General features: G+C 45.9%; 1 protein-coding gene and 1 long non-coding RNA gene across 3 annotated transcripts in view; one reads left to right on the top strand and one right to left on the bottom strand.

Annotated features, from left to right (window-relative positions):
- LOC147015701 (uncharacterized) overlaps positions 1-7,344 on the top strand; it is a 17,728-nt gene extending 10,384 nt beyond the window's left edge. The window contains exon 3 of the long non-coding RNA XR_015050125.1: positions 6,587-7,344. This is a non-coding gene — a long non-coding RNA (uncharacterized LOC147015701). The remainder of the gene's footprint in view (positions 1-6,586) is intronic.
- The window catches only part of LOC147015700 (uncharacterized), a 169,263-nt gene extending 143,656 nt beyond the window's left edge, over positions 1-25,607 (bottom strand). The window contains exons 1-2 of one of the 2 annotated variants that reach the window (XM_085849166.1): positions 25,389-25,607; positions 23,610-23,751 (exon numbers count right to left, since the gene is read on the bottom strand). In XM_085849166.1, the coding sequence (XP_085705292.1) occupies positions 23,610-23,656 (47 nt within the window). In that variant the 5' untranslated portion in view covers positions 23,657-23,751; positions 25,389-25,607. The remainder of the gene's footprint in view (positions 1-23,609; positions 23,752-25,388) is intronic. The other variant, XM_085849167.1, reaches the window with a different exon arrangement.
- Positions 25,608-25,841: the final 234 nt, after the last annotated feature.

Genomic DNA, 25,841 nt, shown 5'->3' with positions numbered 1-25,841 from the left:
TGTGCAGAAAATGAGTTTGACGGAGTGCGTGTCAAGAACGAGTGGTGTGGAGTGCATAATAAGTGCAAGAGTGCAGGACATGCACTGACATAGATGGGGATAGCTGTTAGCTTGACTGACAGGAGAAGTAAGCCCTCCACGAGCAACAAATTTAAAATGCAGAAGTGTTCTGGTCTTGAGCACGGAAAAATTATGAGGAATTTGGAAACTGCACCGGCACCGCAAGGCTCGGCATGCAAAGCATGGCACGTCCGGGAGTGTGCACGATCGATCCCTGGCAAACCACCCAAGCACGGACGATTGCGTGGTTTAATGACAAATGCTGAGGGCTCCGTAATACTCCGTGCCAGTGAGTGAACGCTCCATGACAGATAAATTACTGTAGCACGGATGGCTAAAGGCAAAGGAACAAGTGAAGAGATTTGAGGAATTTGGATTGGGGTTTTTTTTTCCACAGGAACCAGGGTGCGGGGCACACCGTGTGCAATATGCACGGTGCACCCGGCACGAACAGTGGAGTGGCGAGCACGGCTTGGTTCCCCGTGGGAAAACCTGAATTCCCAGTGGCAAAAAATTCAAAAATGTATTGGTGGGCGACGGACGTATGGTCGAGCACCTCTGCAGACGCGGGGGGCTCATTACGTTACGGTACAGAGTTTCTGTGCCCATGTGGGAGCAAGGTGAACAACTCCCCTCCCCCCTTCCTCCATGGGCAAAGGAGCATTAAGGTCCGGTCACACCTTGACGTTTTAGCCAACGTATGCCGATTTTTGAAATTTTTTTTCTAAAACGCTGGCACACGTTGAATACGTTATGGGTAAGTTTTGATAACATTGAGAGCACGCTGAAAAACACTGCCATACGTCGTTGTACGTTGGCTTTAAACGTTGTACTTTTTGGTTGTCCTCAATTTTTTTCATGCTTGAAATTTCACGACGTATGCCGGCGTATGACTCACACGTTCCGCTACGCTGGCCACAAGTTGTATGCACGGTCTGCGATCGTTGACAGACGTCAACACATGCTACTTGTAAGTTAATCATAAGTTGAGACACGCCAAGGTAATGTTTAGCGTACCCGAAACTTATTTCTAAAGGCCCGGTCACACCTTGACGTTTTAGCCAGCGATGGCAACGTATTAAAATGTATGTAAAACGCTGGCTGACGTTGAACTTTTGATGTTTTTTTTTAAGATTCGGACGTATTCATAACGACTTGGTCGTATGCATAACATATTAGTAATGGACACAGAACGTTTAGTTGTGTTATAGATAACTTATACCAACGAATGCTGAACCTGTTGTCGGCCTACACAACCGATGCCCAACGATAGTCTAACTTCGGCATAGCGCGTTGCACGCATCGCCGACGATGTCGTGACGTAGCCTATTAAAAGGCTGACGCACAACGATTCGAATCATAACTGCCGTAGAAATGGAAGTGTCAACATCGCGGTCACACCTTGGCGATCTTGCCAGCGTATGCCGACCTAAGAAAAATGTGTCTAAAACGTTGGGGCACGTCAAATACGGTATGAGTAAGTTTGGTATACGTGAGTAGAACGCTAAATACGCTATCATACGTCGTAGTAAGTAGAGTACGTCAAGAAATTTTAAACATGTTCAAAATTTTACGACGTACTCGGTATGATACACGTTCCGCATGCGATGGGGATAAGTTTTACACACGATATGTGGACGCTTACACACGTCCACAAAGGCTACTTATAAGCTACTCATAAGTCGAAACACGTCGCGGTAATGTCTTTTTTACGCGAAACTTATTTCTAACCTATGTTTGACGTGCTTTGAACCAATTCTTTACGTTGTCCCAACACACATCGACATATGTAGACGTATTCCAATGACGTCTTCCGGTTGACAAAAAAAAAAATGAACGTGTTTCTAGGTTACAACTGCCATATAAAGACGTGTTCCCAGCGGTTTTGGGAATTGGTATATAAAAATGCTGCTCATAAAAGGGGAACCCAACAGTGTTTTCGAGTTCCTTTTTGAGTCGATGTCCATGTCAGCAGTAACAGTATCAGTATCAGTATCAGTATTAGTATTAGTATTAGTATTAGTATTAGTAGTAGTTTGTTCATGTTGGCAGTAGTAGGTGAGTGTGAGGGGGAGGGTGTGGGTTATGATGAATCCTCCTTGCGTCCGCGTGTCCACGGGTAGGTTCATAGGCTGCCACTCAACGATTTAAATGGCTGCATCTCCACTATTGAAAGTAGACGCTTGCGCTCAACAATTGGATTTTTTTTACACTCAACGACTTTTAAACGGTACCACTCAGCTATTTTCATTGTTTACAATGAACGATTTAAATTGCTGTCACTCGCCTTTGTTTTTTGACACTGGGGTTTTGAAATTTGAAGCGTTTCTTCTGAACGTGTTAAAACGCTCAAACTAGACTATTTTAAATAGACGCTGCCGATGGACAATTGGAATCACAGCCAAGCTAGACATCGAAGTGTGAACATCCTCGTCATGCCGAAGAAAAGTTTGAAGAATGCTGCAAATAAGTGTCCTGGCCGTGGCCGTGGACGCTGACGCAAGGACGATCCATTATACCGACGTCTTTCAGCCTATGAGTAACTTAAAAGTAACGTCTGTCGATGTGTGGCAACGATCGCGTAACGTGCCAACAACACGTTAATCATAGGTTAGAAATAAGTTTCGGGTACGCTAAACATTACCTCGGCGTGTCTCAACTTATGATTAACTTACAAGTAGCATGTGTTGACGTCTGTCAACGATCGCAGACCGTTCATGGCAGCGTAGCGGAACGTGTGAGTCATACGCCGGCATACGTCGTGAAATTTCAAGCATGAAAAAATTTGAGGACAACCGAAAAGTACAACGTTTACAGCTAGCGTACGACGACGTATGGCAGTGTTTTTCAGCGTGCTCTCAATGTTATCAAAACTTACCCATAACGTATTCAACGTGTGCCAGCGTTTTAGAAAAAAAATTCAAAAATCGGCATACGTTGGCTAAAACGTCAAGGTGTGACCAGGCCTTTACCTATGATTAACGTGTTGTTGGCACGTTACGCGATCGTTGCCACACGTCGACAGACGTTACTTTTAAGTTACTCATAGGCTGAAAGACGTCGGTATAATGGATCGTCCTTGCATCAGCGTCCACGGCCACGGCCAGGACACTTATTTGCAGCATTCTTCAAACTTTTCTTCGGCATGACGAGGATGTTCACACTTCGATGTCTAGCTTGGCTATGATTCCAATTGTCCATCGGCAGCGTCTATTTAAAATAGTCGATTTTGAGCGTTTTAACACGTTCAGAAGAAACACTTCAAATTTCCAAACCCCAGCGTCAAAAAACAAAGGCGAGTGACAGCAATTTAAATCGTTCATTGTAAACAATGAAAATAGCTGAGTGGTACCGTTTAAAAGTCGTTGAGTGTAAAAAAATCCAATTGTTGAGCGCAAGCGTCTACTTTCAATAGTGGAGATGCAGCCATCTAAATCGTTGAGTGGCAGCCTATGAATAGCAAACCCCACGTCACCGGCAAAGATAAACTGCCGCACGATATGGATAAGTTAGGCTATCGTTGGGCATAGTTTGTGAACGCCGGCTTCACGATAATTATTCGTTAGTATATCATATATATATAAGTAATCAAAGCGCTCTATGCACATTATTAGTTCATTGTGCATTTGTCCAACCCGTTATGAATAGACCTAAAGCGTAAAAACAAGCTATAGCTCATTGTTGAAAAAGCCCCATAAAAAATTAGCCACGAAGAACTTCGAACAATGGTGAAAAGATGTCTCCTACCTGTGGACACGCGGACGCAAGGACGATCCATCATAACCCAGACCCCCCCCCCCCCCCTCACACTCACCTACTACTGCCAACATGAACAAACTAATACTAATACTAATACTGATACTGATACTGTTACTGCTGACATGGACATCGACTCAAAAAGGACTCGAAAACACTGTTGGGTTCCCCTTTTATGAGCAGCATTTTTATATACCAATTCCCAAAACCGCTGGGAACACGTCTTTATATGGCAGTTGTAAGCTAGAAACACGTTAATTTATTTTTTTTTGTCGACCGGAAGACGTCATTGGAATACGTCTACATACGTCGATGTGTGTTGGGACTACGTAAAGAATTGGTTCAAAGCACGTCAAACATAAGTTAGAAATAAGTTTCACGTAAAAAAGACATTACCGCGACGTGTTTCGACTTATGAGTAGCTTATAAGTAGCGTTTGTGGACGTGTGTAAGCGTCCGCATATCGTGTGTAAAACTTATCCCCATCGCATGCAGAATGTGTCATACGCCAAGTACGTCGTAAAATTTTGAACATGTTTAAAATTTCTTGACGTACTCTACTTACTACGACGTATGATAGCGTACTTTAGCATTCTACTCACGTATACCAAACTTACTCATACCGTATTTGACGTGCCCCAACGTTTTAGACACATTTTTCTTCGGTCGGCATACACTGGCAAGATCACCAAGGTGTGACCGCAATGTTGTCACTTCCATTTCTACGGCAGTTATGATTCGAATCGTTGTGCGTCAGCCTTTTAATGGGCTACGTCACGACATCATCGGCGATGCGTGCAACGCGCTATGCCTAAGTTAGACTATCGTTGAGCATCGGTTGTGTAGGCCGACAACAGGTTCAGCATTCGTTGGTATAAGTTATCTATAACACAACGAAACGTTCTGTGTCCGTTACACATAAGACCAAGTCGCTATGAATACGTCCGAATCTTTAAAAAAAAAACATCAAAAGTTCAACGTAAGCCAGCGTTTTACATACATTTTAATACGTTGCCATCACTGGCTAAAACGTCAAGGTGTGACCGGGCCTTTAGGCTAGATTAGGTTAGAGGGGGTAGTGTAAAAATAATAATGCCGGTGAGGGCATGAGAAGTGACCCTTCCCAGGCAAATGAGCATTAGCACTAGGATAGAGGGGATTAGCATTAGTGGGGAGTGTTAGAGATAGTGATAATACCGGGCGTAGTGGCGTGCGCCTGTAATCCGACTACTTGGAAGATTGGGTTGGAGGATTGCTTGAGGACAGGAGCTCTGCTCTGCACTGGGCCGTGCTATGAGAGGATGTAGGGCAGCCCGGAATCATGGCAAAACCCAATCTTTATTCCCGTGTTGCAAGAGGCGACCAGGGTTGCATCAGGAAGGGAATCCGGCATAAAACCTATGCCAAATCAGTATGCGGATCATAACGGATGATCCGCTGTGGCGACCCCTAACGGGAGCAGCCGAAAGAAGAAGGAGTTAGAGACAGTGATAGAGATGACTGTTGACATGTAGTGGGGACGTAGCAATGTAGCAACTCCACTTAGCAACATGGAGTTAAAAGGAATGTGCGCAATGTAAGGGATGATGGGGTGAGCACGAGTGAGTTCGTGGGGATTAGTTCGATAGATGGTGCCAGAATGAATGGCGATATCGAAATGTGAATGAGCTTGTATGGAATGAATGTGGGTCAGTGGCCCGAGAGTGAATGCGAGTGCAGCATGTATGGTGCAAAGGAATGAATGGGAGGGAGTGATTCCCTGCTTAAGAAAACCGGGGGCTAGTTCAAAGATTAGTTTGGGGGTTTATTCAAATTGACAATGGAGGTCGATCTGTGGTTGGTTCCTTGTGTTGAAATGTTTGTTTGCAGGTGTGCAATGAGGTTTGATGGGCTGGGAGTACACGAGGTGAGTATGGTGGAGAAAGGCTCCCCAGGTGCTGGAGTGCCTGTGAGCCAGGGTAGGCCGTGAGCTCATGGTGGGCATGTTCAATTTGTGTATGGGCCCGAGTACTCATGGAGAAGGGACCCAGAGCACAAATTGCCAGTGAGGGCACAGGCACGGGCAGTGAGGGTGGGGGAGAGAAATCGGGATATCTCTCTCAATAATTTGAAGTGGAGAAGGTTAAGCTCGGAGGCGGCCTTAGCATGCCAGGGGCACTATTGTTCGAGTACGCAGGTGTGAAGACCTGCCAATGGAGCCACACTGCCCAGCCAGGAAATTGTGTGGAGGCACCGATGAAGAACAAAGGGGAAGGCCCTAACTAGTGCAAGCACCAACGGGTGAATTAGGTTGTTAGAACCACATAGTTTAAAGAGACACATTGTCAGTCCCAGGAAAGTTGAATTGTTGATGTACTAATGGATAGAGTAGTTGGAAGTGTTGTGTTTACCCCTTCGTACCATCTATCACTCAGGTAACCACTGGCTGCTGGATTTACCCACCTGGAGAAGCCGTGGGACCTGCAGACATACTTTGAACTTGTGCTGAGGTTTCTACAGATACACCTTTTCTTCCTAAGGGATCCTTAGGGGATTGGAGAGATTTTATTAGGAATTTGGCACCGACTGAGGGGAACCCAAGAGAAGGACATTGTAGTTAGGAGACATAGGGACAATTTAAAGAGGGAGGCTAGAGTAGAGCAGGCATAGATAGAGATTCGGGGGCACAGACCATGACGAGGATAGGCCCATGAGATTAAATGGAGAATGGTTAGGTTAGGGCCGAGCCTGTCTCAGAACGGCCGGCTCAACTCCCACCCCCCCCCCCCAGGTACGAGTGCACCAAGAAGCAGACCAGCGCCACCTACTGAGCCTGGATTGCCTTTGCCATGCCTGTGCATGTCGTCCCACCTCTTTCCTGTCACCCTTGTCATGCCTCCCCAAGTTCATCAATAAGCAGAAAAAAATGATATTTGCATTAATTGCAGCAAAGAGTGGGTTGGCCACAGTCCATTTACTGAATTAATTGGCAAGATTATTTTAAATAAAGATGAATATGTGAGGAAAATGCCGTTAACTGCTTTCGACGGCTATACATCCACAAACACCTGGTATTTGTTGGGTGGAGGGGACAATGGATAACAGGGGGACGCAGGAGTATATCTGGGAGGGAATCGTACAATACTTTTATTTGTCCGATTGGAATTGATTCCTCGTTTTGGTGATTACAAAAGCAAATCTTTTTTTTTCATTTATTTAAGATATATTCATTTAAAATGTTTTTATTAGATCTGGGAAATGTACCAAACTACAATGTGAGTGGGAGTTTTTCAAACCGATGACCCGTGCAACTATTCCCTGTCGTGTTGTTCAAATGCTGTTCAGCTCAAAGATGAATCGCTACAAGTGCTTGTTTGAATTAAAAGAATATTCATCCATTTTGTTCGCACAATTCCCAAAACACATGTAAACAGGAAAGCCGCAAGGTTAAACAAAAACTTATACTCAGGGAGCCATTCTAGTTGAAAAGCTGGCTGACCATCAGTGGGTGCTCAGGAGAATGTGGAAAAGATATTCCAAAGATGCAGATCATCATATGAGGGGGGGGGGGGGGGTCCCAGCCATGCCCCGAGGAGCTGGAGCACTTCCTCAGCTGGGATGTGATGCAAAACCACAAAGTTTATTCCAAAATAGGAAGCATGTACAGGGGCTCTGGTAAACAGCTGCACGACCTCATGTGTTAGATATTTGCATTCATCCCATGTTGTATTGAATGCGTTATTGTCATGAAGAATTTGTTTTCCCTTTGATTGTTCCACCTTTACCTTTCATTTCAGCGACGCGATGGTGTTCAATAATGAGGAAGTGCACAATTTTGTAATACTACACATGAAGAATCCCAGCTTTGTATGTATTGAACTTTGTATGCAATCCAAGATATATTGCTGAAACCCCCAATGGAATATCAAATGCTTACATTTTTAATTGTGCCTTAAATAAGGCTGAGAGCCACTGAATGTGTCGGCTACAGAGAAAAAGAATAAGAGGAAAAACTGGCAAAACCTTCACCTAGTCCTCAAACAAGGAAACCTCTTCACAGGACTACTGTGCAGGAGGGGGTAACTAGGCCAGGTGGAAAAACAAATTTTCCTTCCCCCATTGGGTGATTTTTTGGAGACACCATCTCCGTACTGGATGGCCATTGGCTCCTGAAGGGAGCTCACCTGCCCTTTGCCAGGTGTTGTTTTTAGTCCTGGCAGGGTGTCACAGTCACCCTCCCCATGACCAAAGCCAGTGAGGGGTGTCGGTTTAGTCGCCGACAACCCGACCATGCGGGGCAGGTAGCACTGGGTTACACGTTACCAGTGGCAGTCCCAAAAGATTGACCTGACAAGCAATCAGTGTTGGATGCATTGAGTTTACAGAAAGAACTATTGGTGATCAGGGAATGTGGAGCTTGAGATACAAAGTGAATGTCTGTCATTGACAAACCTGAATTATTTTCTGCAATGCCATTCTGTGACAATTTTAACAGAATTTTCATGTAGACACCGAGTTTGTTTTAAACCATTGTTATAGCTGAAAAATAGCCATTTGTATATTATTACCTCCACCACGAGTGGGTGGAAATTATGTTTTCACCCGTCAGTCTGTTTGTTTGTGAACAGGATGTATCAAAAAGTTGTGGACGGTTTTGGACAAAATTTGGTGGACAGTTTGGGTGTGTGACAAGGATGAATTCATTTGATTTTGGTGATCTGGATGCGAAACTTTTTGAAGTGGTATCTCAAAAAGTTGTGGACAAGTTCTGACAAAACTAGGTAGATGGGTGGAGTTGGTTCAATGACAAGAACAAGCCGATTCGATTTTGCTTCAGGTCCAGATGCAGATCAGACTTATCAGTGGCATACAAAACATAAACTGTTCAGCCTGGCAGAGATTTGCGCTCTTCCGAGTGTCGTTCTTGTTTTTACACATATTTGTATTGTTCTGCACTTTCACACTTATTGTTGTACACTTATTGTATTACACTTATTGTTCTCGCCAACTTATTTGTAAACCCTTGTAATTATCAAATACCAAGTGTGATAAAACAAATAAATCACAACACATGGGAAAGAGCATTTATGGCCGATCACATCTGCGTCAAACTTTACCAAAATTCAATCTATGCGCACAGATGTTTAATCCTTGAAAACCCTAATCCTTCCCATACTGCCCACTTCACTAATCTTTACTGTTCAGTGCAGAAATTAAATTCACAACTTCTTGACAACAAACCTGTTGCTGAACTATTTGTTGCAGAATAGTAATAAGTAAGATAGGGCAAGTGAGACCGCTGGCAGAAAAGGGCACCCTCCCCATCCCCAAATGACCTTTCTCAGTACTGGGTTACATGCACAATATCCTAAACGTCCACACCAAAGGGCTCTCTGGCTGATGGTATAACGAGCAATTTTTCAGGTGTTCAGTATTCCACTACTGCTTTTTTGTTTGCCTAAATTATTCCTACATTCCTGTTTTTGGCCCAAATCATTCACAAATCGGCTGGCCAGGCCTCACACTCGAGAAAAGGTGCTAAGAGTTTGTCGACTATTCACGAAAGACACCATGAGATCTTTAATGTGCATTGACTAATGCTGGCAGACAGATGTCATCCTTCCCAGGTGGGCAAAATGAGTACTAGCTAACTGATAACGGGAGCATTGCATCAGCGGCACAGCTGCACTTTGCGAAAAGATGCAACCAGCAGTCACAAGCTGCATATGAAACAAGAAGGACCATTCTGTGGAACTCAAATGGAAAGTGTTCAGTGTACTGAACAAAAGGCCAGAGGAAGGAATGAATGAATGTTATAAGAAACTAGTATGAAAACCCGTCAAAAATGACGGGTTGGAATTATTAGCTCGCCTGTTCGAAGAACAGAGAGCTATAGCGATACCCCCGGCGTGAGCGTGAAAATGTTAAAGTTTTTGGTGCAAGTTATTTCCTTTCTAATGTTTTTAATCTACCACACTATTTTTTACTGATTACAATATACAAATAGATATATTGCTTTAAAATTATTTGGATCAGACTTTACTGCAATGCTTTATAAAAAATATTATTACACTAGTTTTATTCAGACGAGAAGATATGATGTTTTGTCGCAAGAAAAAGCGTTATTTTAAAACACTACATGTACAAATGTTCCCCTATTTTCTTTATCTTCTGGGACCTTTCATTTTGAGGGTACAGCTTCGTGAGCATGCCAAAGCCCGAAGCCTCGGCCTAGCGTCAGGAGTATTCTTATTTATTCGATATTGCACGTATGTAAATGAACACTCGTTTTACTCTACATGCGTTACACATCACGTGCAGCGAATTTCACCTCCCTGCACCTTGTATTTATTGTTGTTTTTAGCTCGCCTGTTCGAAGAACAGAGAGCTCTTGCGATACCCCCGGCATCAGCGTCAGCATCAGCGTGAGCGTGAAAATGTTAAATTTTTGGTGCAAGTTATTTCCTTTCTAATGTTTTTATCTACCACACTATTTTTTACTGATTACAATATACAAATACATATATTGCTTTAAAATTATTTGGATCAGACTTCACTGCAATGCTTTATATAAAATATTATTAGACTAGTTTTAAACACTTCTGTACACTGCCATTGAGGTCCGGTTGCAAGTCACTGTCTACATTTCCAAAAGACGAGACGTAATTACTCTTTAATGAAAGTGTTTTTTGAGTTGTGTTTTTTAATCCTGAAAAAATAGACCATAGTGAACACACAGTCATGTTAGAAGATTGGCTTTTAAAACCCTTCTTAAATCATCCTTTGGAAAGGGGTACAGACATCACACAAACAAATACAAAAACACACATTGTGTTTAATATGGTAGATACCCATCACACGCCTCAGAAAAGGTCGATATTTGGTGTGTGCAGAAGCAATAGTTTGTGGTATTTGGTAAGCTATCGCAGATGTTCAAATTGTCCACCGTCAGCTTTGAGACACTGGTGACAGCGGCAAACAACTGAAATCAGACAGGACTGCTGAGAGCCAGAATGGGCCCCGAGGCACTACTAAGTGTAGAGTCCCCTTCATATACAAGGAAACACAAGGAAATCTAACACAGGTGGAGGCCATTTAGCCCATCATGCCTGCACTAACACCACACTAATATATCTACACAAGATCCAAGGAAGAAAATGCAGAAAAATGTTTTATATTAATTAAATTTTTAAAATAGCTTATTTGTTTTTTAGTTTTGTTTTTTTTCTTTGTAAAAAAAAAAAAACTTCTTTCCCTCAGAGGAGGGAGCATGGGCTTGGTTAAAAACACACATCAACTATACAACACCCCTTGATGAGACCCCCACCAACAGCACTCTGTACACATGTACATAATCACCCATCAATGCTCAAACTACCTAATAGTCTTATCAACATCCCCATACCCCTCTATCTCCATAACTTTCAGGTACCCATCTAATTCTAATTTAAACTTATCTACTTTTTCTGCTGCCACTACCTTTCCAGGAAGACCATTCCATGCATTAACTACCGTCTTCACTCTCCTCTTCTTTACTCTCAAGCTATGGCCCCTGGTCCTATCACTGTCTACCCTGTTGAATAATTCATCTGCACTTATTTTATCTCTACCTTTCATTGTCTTAAACATCTCTATCATATCTCCTGGTAACCACCTCCTTTCTCGTGTATAAAGCCGTGTCTCCTTCAGCAGCTCCTCACAGCTGAGTCTCGCTAAGCCCGGAATCAATCTAGTAGCCCTGCGCTGAACACTCTCTATGGCATATATGTCCTTCCAGAACTGTGGTGACCAAAACTGCACACAACATTCTAAATGTGGCCCTCACTAAATTCCTGTTCAATGTTAACCAACACTTTGTGGAGAAAGCCATGGTTTACAAGAATTCAGAGTATTTTTTTTATCGGCCGTGAGCACGGGATTGAAAATTATGTGATGACGTTGAAAATAAATTTCTCTGGAGAATGGAGGTCTGTTTGCTTCGAGCGGCCTCACGCGTTTATATTGTCTGGTAATTGGCTGCCCAAGTATCAACATCATTTGGTAATCGGCTTTCATTCAATATCGGGGTCATTCATGGTATTCAGGTCAGGTCAGGTATGGGAGCATGTGCCAGAACAGCGCGTCGCTGCGTCCACTTTCCGCCGGTATTCCAGGGGCCTCCGTCTGGCCATCCCCCAGGCAGATGCCAGGCCCATCCCCATCTCCTTGAGATGATGGTCAACCTGTTGCAACCATGAGGCACGTGGTCGGCCCACTGGCCTCCTCCACTCATGAGACTCCTTCGCTGAGAGAATCTGGTGAGCAGGATCAGAGTCAGGAAAACGAGCCACACGTCCATACAGCCGCAACTGACACTCACGGACAATGCAGGTAACAAATCTCATCCGAGTCTCTCTCAGCAACCGCTCGTTGGACACAAAATCCGACCAGCGATAGCCAAGGATTCTCCGAAGAGACCTGGTACCAAAGGAATTAAGTCTCCGTCTCAGATCCTTGGTCAGAGTCCAAGTCTCGCACCCATAGAGCAAGACTGGAAGTACCAAGGACCTGAAGACTCGGACTTTCGTCCTCCCGCACAGGTACCGGCAGCGCCACACCCCATGATCCAGTGAATCCATGACTCCCCAGGCCCGACCCAGATGTCTATTGACCTCTGACTCGCAGCCAGCAGAGACATGAATATCACTGCCAAGGTAAGTGAATCTCTCCACGACCTCAACATCCTCACCACAAACAGACACAGACAGGACAGCAGCATCCAAGATGTCACCGAAAGCCTGGATCTTAGTTTTGACCCAAGAAACCCGTAATCCCAACGGCTCCGACTCCTCATTCAGCACCTCGAGGGCCCCCAAGAGGATGTCTAAAGTCTCCGCAAAGATGACTGCATCATCTGCAAAATCAAGGTCCGAGATCTTGACATTCCCAAATGATGCACCGCAACTTGATCTCTCCGACATCCTCCCTAAAATCCAGTCCATACAAGTGCTGAAAAGTGTGGGGGCAAGTACACATCCCTGACGAACTCCAGTAACAACTGTAAATAAGTCAGAGATGGTACCACCACACTTCACAGCACTCTCAGTACCAGAGTAGAGTTCAGACATCAGATCGATCAGTTTTGGTGGCACCCCACGAAGACCAAGAATCCTCCAGAGGACATCCCGATTCACTGTATCAAACGCTTTACAGAGATCAACATAGGCTGCAAGCAGCCCCTGCCGAAACTCTCGTCTGCGTTCGGTGAGGACACGAAGTGCAAGGATACGGTCAATCGTTGACCTCTTTGGTGTAAAGCCTGACTGCTCTGGACGCTGGTGCTCAAGCAGATGGTGGCGAACCCTATCGAGAATTATCCGAGCAAAGACCTTGCCCGGCACTGAGAGCAGCGTCACCCCTCGGTAGTTGTTGCAGTCTTGGCGATCACCCTTCCCTTTCCAGAGAGGGACAACAAGGCCCCTCTTCCAGTCAGTTGGGATGATGCCTGTGTTCCAGGCAGAGCACAAAACTGCATGCAACGACACGAGTGCAGCATTTCCACCAGCCTTGAGAAGTTCGGCATGGATGCCACAGATCCCTGGAGCTTTGCCCCGTTTCAAATGGTTCACCGCAGCCCGTGTTTCCACAAGCGAAGGTGGACCACAGTTGATTCGAGGGTCAGCAACAGGGATTGTAACACCCTTGACGTCCAACTCGACAGTTGGTGGATCAGCCTGGTACAACCGCTCAAATTAACCGGCCCAGCGGGCCTTCACTTCAGACTCCTCTGTCAAGAGCCTACCACTCTCTGCTCGAACTGTAGTGCTCCGAGGGATGGGCTTGGATGAACGTAATGCGCGAATTCCCCTGTAAGCGGGACGAGAATCACCTGTCCACAGGTGATGCTCTACCCCCTCACAGATTCCTCGCACATAGGCCTCCTTGTCCACCCTCAGTGCACGTACAGTTTTACGCCTCAGCTCCCTGAACAGCTCAGCTCTGCCATTCAGCCTGGCCCTGCGACTCTGGTCAATGGTATCCAGTGTCCCTTGAGAGACAAAATTCTTCTTTGCCCTGCGGTGTGTTCCAAGGCATCCACCGACAACATCAAGGACGGTGGTCTTGAAGGCGCTCCACAACTCTTCAGGACCCCCCAAAGCACCCAGACCCCCCAAGTGTCCACTCAGCCTGTTCGCAAACTCCTCAGCTACTCTCTCCTCCCTGAGCTTGGCAACATCCAGCCTAGGCTGGGATGGTACCATTCTCCAGGATTTAAGGTGCAGCTTTAGAGTTGCTACAACAAGCCTGTGGTCAGTATTGAGGAACTGAGCACTCCGGTAGACCCTGCAGTTCTGGATCATCCTCCAACGACCGTCAATGAGGACACGGTCAATCTCCTTTGCCACACCGCCAGCGTTGGAATACCAAGTCCAGCGATGAGCTTGTGGGCGCTGAAACCATGAACCAGCCACCCTAAGTCCATGACTTCTTGCAAAGTCAAGGAACTTAGTGCTATTCTGGTTCATAGTTCCTGACCCATGGGGACCAACACACACCTCATAACCGTCCCTATCAGTTCCAGTCGATGCATTGAAATCCCCCAAGACTAGAAGTGTATCTCGTCTGGGGCACTGATCAACCACAGACTTGAGTGTGGCGTAGAATGCATCCTTCACGGTGAGATCACTCGCCTCAGTCGGAGCATAAACAGAGACCAGGGAAATGACACCTAAGGAGTGACGAATCCTTAATCTCATAATACGCTCGTTGACCGGTGTTACCTCAATTATCATTGGGGTCAGCTTATTGGACACAGCTACAGCAACTCCTTGGGTATGGTAACCATCAGAGCGACCAGACCAATAGTAGATGTAACCACCCACCATTATCTCACCGCAATCCGGTCTCCGAACCTCAGAGAGAGCTGCAATCTCGATGTCCAAACACTTGAGCTCAGATGATAACAGAGACAGGTGATCATCCTCTCTTCGGGATAGGACATTCCAGGCACCCACCCGAAGGGACCGCCTCAGGTTAACCCAAGGAGACCGCCGTCTGGTGGACGACACCTCAGCACCACTCCGACACACTCTCCCGCAATCTGACCCAGGGATGTTTCCCCGTGGTTTCCCTCCTATCATCAAAGATTGGGGGTCCCGAAGGCTTTGCCCCAATCCCGTCATCCGGTGAGCTGCCCTGCGAAGGGAAGCTGCACAGGAGGTACTCCCATGGAGTGGGTTTTCAGATTTTTTTGCGTTTTTGCGTTTTGCGGAATGAAGGGTTTTACGGTGGCCGGAGTGCAAATCCTGCCACCAACCTCCTAATAAGAAGTGACCCAACTGCAGGAGGACGTCCGCAGACACAGTTGTGCACTAGATATGGATGGCCGTTGGCTCACAAGGAGCTCCTCCGCCCTTTGACAGGTTTTGTTTTTAATCCTGCTGGGTGTCCATATCCAAACACCCTCCTCACCAGAAAACCTGGTGGGGGAGACGGTTTAGTCGCCGACAACCCGACCATGGAACAGGTTAGTACAGGTTTACATGGTACCTGTAGCAGGTCACAGATCGAACCTGACCTGACTGGTGTTCTTTATCCTAGTCGTGTTTAGGTCTGTTCGTGTAGCGTGTACCTCCATGGGACGCTCCGCCTGAGCATGCCCACCTCTAGAGTTGGCGTGTTCTCTCCGGCTTAGTCACTTTGCCAGGGCTCGTGGCAACGTGCACTCTGCACTGGTCCTCAAGAAGAAGCACGTCTCACAGTCGCACACCAACCGCAAGTGAAGAGCCAGCAAAGGGCAGAGGCAACGAGGAGCAGCCAACACAGAGCCAAGAGGAGCAAAGAAGAAGGGGGCAAAACAGAGAGCAAGCGGCTCTGCGCTCTGCCTTTTATAAGCCCCAGGCGAAAGGTGGGGTGATGACCTGAAAATGACATTCTGTGACCTGAATCCTGCTTCTCTATTGGGCCACAGTGGCCCTAGCCATGCCCTGCCAGGCTCCCGTGGCTGGAAACGGTCTCATTCGCCCATCCGGCTCGACATGGACTGGAGCTCCTGGCTCAACATAGGGCATGAGCTGGCACCTTGGCCCTAAACGTGTTCCAAGTGCAGTCTGAATACCAAATAGCAATGCACACTCACCACCCACGGGCCCCCTCTCATGAGTCAAAATGCACACCCGGGCACCATACCAAACTCCCGGATCGCTCTTCCCTCGACCCCTTCTTGCTACCCCTGTCTTGCCATGTTCTGGCAACTGGACGAGGCTCATATCAATCCCGCATGCTCACCCTGTGCATCCCTGGCGAGATGCGGTCGAGCTATTAACGTCTGTTGCTCGGCCATGCTTCGCGCGGTCCGAGGACAGTCCGAGTTCCGCAGTACTACTCAGTATAGTGGCGAATTGTAGCAATGCAGAGGTACTAGGGGGTGTGGGAATATTTTTCCCGTGTGCGGGAGGTGTTGCTGCTCGAAGTGGTGAGTTTTTGGTGAGCGAGGTGTGAGCAAGGTGATATGCCGGTTATAAATTGGTACGCAGATTTGAATGAAATCATGGCACGCGATGCGTGGGCTGTGCAGTATCGATTGTGAGTCCGTTGGTTCCAAGCCACGGGAGGCTGTTTACTATCGTGTGCTCGCTGTATCTATTGTGGTGTGTTTGCTTGCTTGCTTGATTTGTACCATGGCTAAAAGAAAAGGATTGGAATAGAAATTAGAATAGAAGAAAGAGATATAGTTAATAGACCTAGCTATTAGACCCACACAACACACTTCATCCCGTAAACCCACTAGACATGAGGGGAAGGTCTGACTGCACGAAGATTAACGAAATAACTGTCTGTGGATCACTGTGTGCTGGGTGCCATTTCGTTAGACTCTTTAGAGGCTTGCGGTTTTGTAGAACCGCAACAATACTATATATACATATATCATGATATCTCAAGCCTGGTGTGTTGGCGCAGTGGTTAGGGCAGCAGCTTGGGATCCAAAAGGTCCCGAGTTCAATCCTCGTTAGGCCTAAGTCACATTTGCCACGGCGGCCGTGGGGTCTCCAAAATCTACGGCCATTAGCAATTATACGGCGGCCGCAGTATTTCCACGGTCACACAATGTAGCAGTCACATATGTTTTTTTTTTTTTTCGGGGAGCTGCACGGCATATTTATAAATTGTGGAGACCGAAAACGTGGGGGTGCCGTACGGTCTTTGATTTGATGTCGCACGGTGACCTTAGGGCGTTCCTGCGGTGGCCATAGAATTTTCAAGGCAGACGCAAGGTGCCCGCAAGGCGACCGCAGGGGGGCCTTAAGGCGAACGTGCGGCCAGACGGACGGTAACGAATGGGTAAATTTTTTTTTTTTTTACCAGTTTTTTTTTTTGTTTGTTTCGGCTTGTCGAATTGCTACGGCGAATGTAGAAATGAAAAAAGTTATAACTCCGCGTTATAATTCCACGGCGACCCTACGGCCTGTAAAATATAGCCATACGGCATAGGGCCACCCTGAGGCCACCTCAGAAACTCTGCAGCCGCCGCACGTTTCTGTCAATTCAGAGGGCGTATGGCCTCCGTATCCTCACCATAGAGCAAATGTGACTTTGGCCTTAGGTCTTAGAAATTGTGGAGACCGAAAACGTGGGGTTGCCGTACAGTTTTTGATTTGATGTCGCACGGTGACCTTAAGGGGGCCCTGCGGCGGCCATAGAAATTTCAAGGCAGACGCAAGGTAGCCTCAAGGCGACCGCAGGGGGCCCTAAGGCGAACGTGCGGCCAGACGGACGGTAACGAATGGGTTAATTATTATTTTTATTTTTTTTACCATTTCTTTTTTTTCGGCAAGTCTAATTGCTACGGTGAACGTAGAAATGAAAAAAGTTATAACTCCGCGTTATAATTCCACGGCGACCTTACGGCCAGTAAAATATAGCCAAACGGCATAGGGCCACCCTGAGGCCACCGCAGAAACTCTGCGGCCGCCGCACGTTTCTGTCAATTCAGAGGGCGTACGGCCGCCGTATCCTCGCCGTAGAGCAAATGTGACTTCGGCCTTACTCATAATTGGAGTGAATAACCAAACAGCTCTCACCTAATCAATAACCAATTAGCTCTCATCATTTTGCCAGGTGTTGTTTGTAGTCCTGGCAGGGTGACAGTCACCCTCCCCACTAGCAAAGGCAATGAGGGATGTCGGTTTTTATTTTTTTAGGACACCTTATCAAAGCTCCGATGAGAGCTAACACACAACACACAGGAAGGGGTGGGGGGGTGAGACACGAGGAGCATGGGAAAGACAAAACAGTGAAGAACAGAGACATTACGAGATCTGTGGAAGGGAGAGGGATGGGGCGGGGAACATAAGGTGGACAAGATGGACACTACAGGGACTTTCAGGAAGGAAAGCAGGAAGTTTGAAGGAGGTGGGTTTGGGGTGCAATTAATGGGAGTAGAAAAGATCAAGAATTTGGATGGGGGACGATAAGAGGTGGTGGTGAACAGCTGCTTTGAAGGCCTGGAGGGAAGAATGGGATTGAACAGAGTGAGGGAGTTTATTCCAAAGGCGGGGAAAAAGAGGAATGTAAGAGTGAAGGTGAGCAGTGATTCGTGGTTTTAATAGTTTTACCAGAAGGGGGTTGTTGGCGGACCTTGAGCAACCTGCGGAAATATGGAGGGGGAAATCGCAGAGAGAGAGAGAGCGGGGGGGGGGGGGGGAGAGGGGAGCGAGACCGGAGAGGAGAAGGTAGAAGACAGAAAGACCACCAACCTGCCTGCGGCAAGAGAGTGAGAGGCCCAAAGACTCATCCTCATCGTGGGAGATACCAATGATCTGAAATGCCTTGGTTTCCAATGCGTGAAGCCGAGAAAGGTGAGAGGCAGGAGCACCAGCCCAAATGGCAGAGCAGTACTCCATCAGGCTGTGGACGAAAGCTTTGTATGTGGTCAGGAACTCAGGTGGGCCGAGGAAGGACTTTGCATGACGGAGGATTCCCAGTCGGTGACTGGCTTTGGATGCCAGGTTGGAAATGTGACTTTCCCAGGAAAGATCATGGCAGATAGTGAGACCCAGAAGCTTGAAAGAAAGGACTTCTTCCAATGGATTGATGAGAAAATAGATGGGGGGGGGGGGTCCAAACGGTCATTTCGGAGAGACAAAGTGAGAGTGTGAGATTTGTCCGGATTGAAAGAGACATGTTCCACGTGTTGGACCAGCTTGTGATTTTACCCAGATCTTCAGAGAGCGAAGAAGCTGCGGCTTGCCAGTGTGAGGGATGACAGATGGTTTGGCAGAGGGTGGAGTCATCAGCAAAGAGATAAAGATGATTTTGCAGAGAGTCGGAGAGATTATTGATGTAAACCAGATAAAGAACAGGGCCCAGAACGCTACCTTGAGGAACTCCAGCCTGGACAAGAAGAGGGGATGAGAGAATTCCATTTTGGGCCACATGTTGGCTGTGACACGAGAGGAAGTTCATGCACCACGAGTGGAGATTGGCTTGGATACCATGAGAAGAGAGTTTGGTGGGCAGGGGAGGGTGCCAGACGGTGTCAAAAGCACGCGATTTGTCTCGGGATATAGCTCGGATTTCCTGTCTGGCATTGAGGACCTCCATCCATTGTTGGGAGAGCAGAAGCAGCATATCCAGGGTAGAGTGACCTGGTCTAAAACCAAATTGATGATCGGAAATCAAGCCATTGGAGAAGAGGAAGGATTTAATGTCTGAAGGGATGATTGATTCCATAACCTTGCTGATGAGAGGGAGAAGGCTGATTGATCTGTAGTTGCAGAGATCTGTTTTTGCACCTTTTTTCTGTGGGGCAGTGATGTTTGCAGATTTCCAAGCAGATGGCAGATGACCTTCAGCAAATGAGAGAGTGAATAGAACAGAGAGAGGGTGAGCAAGAGCAGAGGAGCAGGATTTTAGGACACGTGGGCTGATGCCGTCTGGACCGGTTGCAGAATCTGAGTCAAGGTTTGACAGCAAGCTCTCCACTTTGTCAGGAGAAAGGACACAGAGTCCTGGGACAGTTGGGTGCGACTGGATAGGGTGGGTACAGGAAAGCGATGGGTTTCAGACACCAGACTTCGATGCAAACACCGAGTTTAGGCATTCAGCCTTTTCACGTGCGGTAATCAGCAGTGCGGCCATTTGAGGTAAGGGAGGGGATGGAGGGGGAACATTCACTAGAAACAAATCTGATTAGATGCCACAAGGATTTGGAGGAGGGAGAGAGGTTTGAGAGTTCAGACTATAGTTAAGAAAGATGTTGTTTTCTGTCTCTCCTGAGGGTAGATACACACTTGTTCCGAGCTTTCTGGAAGGAACTAAGATTACCCTCAGTTGGTTTGCTTTCCATGAGGCAAAGGCTAGTTATTTTTTGACAACTGCCGAGCCAAAAGCTTCAGTGAACCAAGGGTGAGAGGAAAGGAAGGACAACTGAAGACGAGAGAGGATAAATCTGTGCATGAGGGAGAGCAAGCTTCTTTGAAAGAATTCCCAGGATGAGTTGATGTTGGAGAAAGTAGTGATGGGAGACCAATCTAGAAGTTTGATGGCTGCTTGGAGACCCTGCCAGTCAGCCTGAGTGAAATGTCAGACATGACAGCGCTGAGGTGGATCTCTGATAAAAGCCAGAGAGATGTCCACCTTGACAAGGACGTGGTCAGAAGAACCGATTGGAGCGGAGGAAGAACAGCAGATATTTTCAGGCAAATTGGTCAAAATCAGATCCAGAAGAGATAGAGCACTATTGGTTGAGATCCAGGTCGGGAAGTTGACTGATTGAGTCAGTCCCAATGAGTCGCAGAAGTCTTTTGCTGAAATGCCATGACAGGTGACAGAGGTACCCACACCTCGGCAACTTGCACAATGACAATTGAAGTCACTACATATCAGAGAGAGTTCGGATGAGAGGATAGAAGTTGGTCCATGTTTTCGGATAGTGAGGTGTAGATGGAGTCATCACTGTTAGGTGGACGGTACAGTACACATATAAACATGAGGTGGGAGTGGAGGGAAGCCGTAGCCAGAGGTATTCCTGGGGGTGTGGGGGAGTGAGGGCAGCTCATTAAGAGTGAGGCATAGATCCTTTGATGAAGATAGCAACTCCTCCACCAGGACGAGGCTCAGTTTTGTCATACCAGAGGAGGGAGTAACCAGGGAGAGATACTTGGGTGTCAGAGACGTCTTGAGGGAGGAAAGTTTCTGTTAGGAAGATTATGTCTGGTTTGTCAGTGGCAACCTGTATGGAAAGATCTGAAAGGTTTGAGCGAAGGCCCCGGATATTTGAGGTCCATACTTTTAATGAAGAGGGAGGGGAGGAGGCTTTGGGTGCACGGGATGGGAGGGGAGTGGGAGGGTCAGACAAGGGATTTGTGGGGGAGGTAAGGAGAGTTGTTGAACTTTAATTTTCAGGTCAGAAATGCGATTAAACACATTTCTTGATGGATGCAATGAAAGCGAATTCTGAAAATGGAGAGAAGAAATGCTGTAACAGTTGGACTTTTTACTTGGGGTGGAAACAGATCGCGTCGTTACAGGAGACGCACGTGGTTATGGGAGGCGTATAGTCAAAAGTGGATTTATTTATTTATTTATTTTAAATAAGGATTGCGTGACATTCGGAAAAGGAAAGGTTGAAGTAAAATCGTGGAGGTGTATGGTGAATTTGGAATGGTAAATGCAGAGTGAAGCTGATGGGTCGATGAAAAGTATCAGGAAGAGGGTGGATAGACACATGGTTACAGGAGGTGAAGATCGAAACGATACAAGGAATATTATTTTTTGCTGGATTTTTGAGGATTAGGAAAGATTCAGGAATGGAAGGTTGTAGGAAGAAATCGTGAAGGTAATGGAGAGAGTGGGTCAGCTCAAATAGAAGAAAGATGGTGTTTAGTAGCAAGTGCAGCAAGTAGCACTGGGTCACATGTTTCCAGTGGCAGTCCCAAAAGCCTGACCTGACTCAAGATTTCCAAATTTGCTTGGTTTGTTTGGAAAAGTTTGTTTGGATAATGGCAGTAATCAGACAAAAATAACTGAATGTTACCTAATTGATCCCCCACTTTGTGGCCACCCTGTACATACCCACAAACAAAAATACATACATACATTTGCTGAATTTTTGAATGATATATAAAACTATCACTTGTATAGAAAACGATATTTTTTAGAGCAGGGATCATATTATAGGCAGGGGCAGGGCGAAAAGGATGGCCTCAAAGTATGCATACTCAAATCTAAGTAGTCTAGCCTGGGTTCAAATCCAGCTATAAACTGTCACCCTAGTGTTTCACAGGCAGGATGATTCATCAGTGTGTATTGTCCCTCAGATGGACGTGACACAGGTGTCCTGTCTGCCAGCATTTGTTGGTGGATGTTAAAGATCCCATGCTGTCCTTTGCAAATAGTAGGCGAGCTATCGCCGGCACCATGGCCAAATTTCAAATTCCTGCCCTAACCAGGAGAAGGCCCAGCTGTGACCTCAGTCAATGATGCTACCCCACAGCCTTGTGCTGCATTCGAATGAAGAATAATTATCTTGGAGCACATGGTGCTCCGATGGGGACTTAAAACCTCCCTCTCTATTCAAGTTATGGATGCCAATGATCTCAAAATATATTTTGAAAACAGTTGGTCATTGTGTGCCAGTCCCTGAAAAAAAATCCCCTGCTTGTGGATAACCATATAATTATTATCAGTTTGTGTGAGCACTAATAACGAAGTTCTTGTTGTAAATACATTATTGGTGTCTTGCGAGCAAACAGCTAAAATACTAATGAGTCAGTACTGCCTCAGAGATCTCCATCCCTTGGGACTGTTAATCTCCCACAAAAGATGACCCACAGGCATAATCCATGAACCTAATCGGCTGAAATACCTGCAGAAACAAGCCGCCTGATTGTCACGCGCAGACAAATCTCAAGAGAATCTTCAGAGGCTACGATGCCACGTGCTCAGGCAAAGTTTCCCTGGCTCACGGAACAAGAAGCCTTACTCAGAGCCTCCTGGACATTGATTGTTGAAGGCATTGAAGTAAACTTTTGGGCTTAATTGCAGAAAGGCCTACGAATAGTGCTGTGCCACATGGCTGGCTGGAGGAGACAGATCACTTTGGACGTAACTACTTCAGAACAAAAGTGAGAAAACCTGGTAGCGTTTCACTCCTTACATTTCTTGAATTTAGACAATCATTTGCAAACAATAGATCTTCAATGTCAATGGAGAAGAATATGAAAGGAGGGTAAAATAGAAGCATTAAATTGATAAAATCATGGAAAAAAACAGCCATTAAACTAATCAAGCAATAAAATTCCATCCACAACAATTTTCTTTGAACTAATAATATCTCACAAGGAGCCTAACAAATAGGTCAAGAGACGAGACAAGATAATAAAACGAGGTTTAAGAGAAAGCAAGTGTAAAAAGAAAGGTTTAGAAACTTTAATTGATGGGACAATGCAAATTTAAAATGGGAGCAGAGTTCCACCGTGGTGGAATTCATAATCGCAAAGAATGTTCATCCTAGTCCGAGTGCATGGAACTGCCAACAGGTTCCGGCTGTTAGAACAGAATGTTGGTGCTGAGATCACGCATAACTACATCAATAGTAAGTCCACATGTGATTATTGAATCAACAGTTGTACAAAGGTATTGTATCGCTTTGGAAATTTTTTTTTTTAAGTAACGGTTTTCCTTTATCCTTCACAGGTCATGCACACACATCTGCTAATCTACTCTGCTAACCATCTTCTCAGCCACCTCCAATCCTTTGTCCCAGTTCTTCTTTAATCTGTAGAATCATCATTTTCTCTCCTGGGCCCAGTCCTTTTAAGTTGGTGGCTTACCAGTATCTGCAGTCTTTTGTACTCTCAGCAACTTTGTTCATCTGCATGTCCAATGTCCCGCTTTTTCTCCACTGTGAGAATTGGTAGTGTGATGCAAGTTTTCACCCTGCATGCCATTTAGCTTTTTCATGAGCTTCGATCACTGTAAAGAGGAAAGTAAAATAAAAACACAGGAAGTCAGTGCTTGTAAACTTACTTCTGTTGTTGAGATTATAAAGTGAATGTCATATACAATGACTCGAGACAAAAAATATTTACGGTATTAACTGAGAGACTCGAGTTTGTTTTCAAAGCTGATACAGAACAAGTGCTATTTAATAGGCTCAACAGGGGACATCAACATAGTCCGGATTTCTGGAGTCCGTTAAAATGAGAGCAGTAGATCCTTGGATGCAACACTGTAACCTCACAATACTTTTAAATTAAGAAATGCCTGATTTTATCCATTTTGTTTCAAAGCAACGTATTACCACTTTTATTTGATTTAAAAAAATACAATACGTTCAATTATGTGATATAATTCCTTGGTCACTTGGATACCAAGCTCCATTCATGAATTGCCCCCTTGGTATAAATAAGAATATCAGGAACTTTAACAAAGGAGAAGGCCATTTGGCACCTCATGCCTGTGCTACATCAACACCACGTTAATCCTGCAATCTATTTCATTACAGACTCAATTTCTCTGGTGATACAGGCACAGGCAGAAGGAGAAAGGTGGGGTATGCACAGGAACATCAACAGGATGAATATATATATATATATATATATATATATATATATATATATATATATGTACATATATATATATATATATATATATATATATATATATATATATATGTGTACATGTATATGTATATACACATATATCAGACATGTCCTGACTGTTATGGTGAGCATCGCTATGCATTATGTATCACACTGTAAAACCGCATAATCCGCACACAACAACCGTCCGTCTGCCGCCCAGACAATTGTTCCCGGTAATGCAAACCATTCAACCACAAGGTACATGATGTGATCAGCGAGAAGATCGAAACATGTGGAGTGTGACGAGCACTCCGCCGAGCCCTATTTATATATATATATATATATATATATATATATATATATATATATATATATATATATATATATATATATATATATATATATTGTTGCGAATTCGCGCCCGCCGGCGTGCGATCGGCCGCTCGACTCGAATGGCGGCCACCTCGCCCACCGGAACGGACAATTCTGTCGTGACCCTCTCGGATCAACGCCGGGAGCTAGTCATGGGTGGGCCTTTTGACCTCACCACAATCGTGCCAATCGGCCACCCGCGTAGGATAGGGTTGTTCGCCAAACTCGACCTACCTAAGTACCCACGCGGATGGTTAACCAGGCGATTGTACCTCGCCACAGGTCGACTCCGGACACGAGCCGCTTGGGCGGCCCGTTCCGTACTATCGGGATAACCGAGCGGTGTTATCGTCGACCTGGACGGTTCAGATTAATTACCAGGATGTTGAACCCACTATGAACCCCTTATGTGATGCAAGATGGAGAGTCAATAAAAAGGAAAAGAGACGAAGCAGAGCGGGAACAATTACACAAGCACGCTTAATTGCACACACAGACAGCGTAGAAGGCATTATTTACAGTCACAATAAAGCAAGTCAAGCACAGTTATAACGATAAGCCAAAGAAATACCATGACTAAAACCGACACAGGGCAACACTTAAACAATACTACTTTAACGGAGACAGGCGCCACCCACAGTCATTTACACAAACCCAAATGAGAAGCAAAGTGGCGACTTCACTGTGAGCCGTCGAGTCCCTCTCCCACGTCCGTCGGCATGGTCGCGCCTGGCCCCGACTCCTCTCGCGGTCGGCGAACCCTCTCCGACACTCCTCGTTCGGATGCGCGGGTCCACCACACAACTGGCGCTCTCACGTCTGCCGTCCGTGCCTCCGTGGATAGGTCGCCCGCCAAACCCTGAGCGCAGGACCAACACGACAGGAACTCGAAGACGAGAAGAGACTCAAGACTCTCGGACGACAAAAGACCACCACTGCAGACGAGCGAAGAGGAAGAGAGTGAGAGAGTGAGAGAGTGAGAGAGTGAGAGAGTGAGAGAGTGAGAGAGTGAGAGAGTGAGAGAGTGAGAGAGTGAGAGAGTGAGAGAGTGAGAGAGTGAGAGAGTGAGAGAGTGAGAGAGTGAGGGAGTGAGGGAGTGAGGGAGTG

Source organism: Eptatretus burgeri, chromosome 12 (assembly GCF_056783735.1).
Source record: "Eptatretus burgeri isolate ZD-2024b chromosome 12, Ebu_testis_v1, whole genome shotgun sequence".
Lineage (NCBI taxonomy): Eukaryota > Metazoa > Chordata > Myxini > Myxiniformes > Myxinidae > Eptatretus > Eptatretus burgeri.
This window is presented reverse-complemented; position numbering and strand designations above follow the sequence as displayed.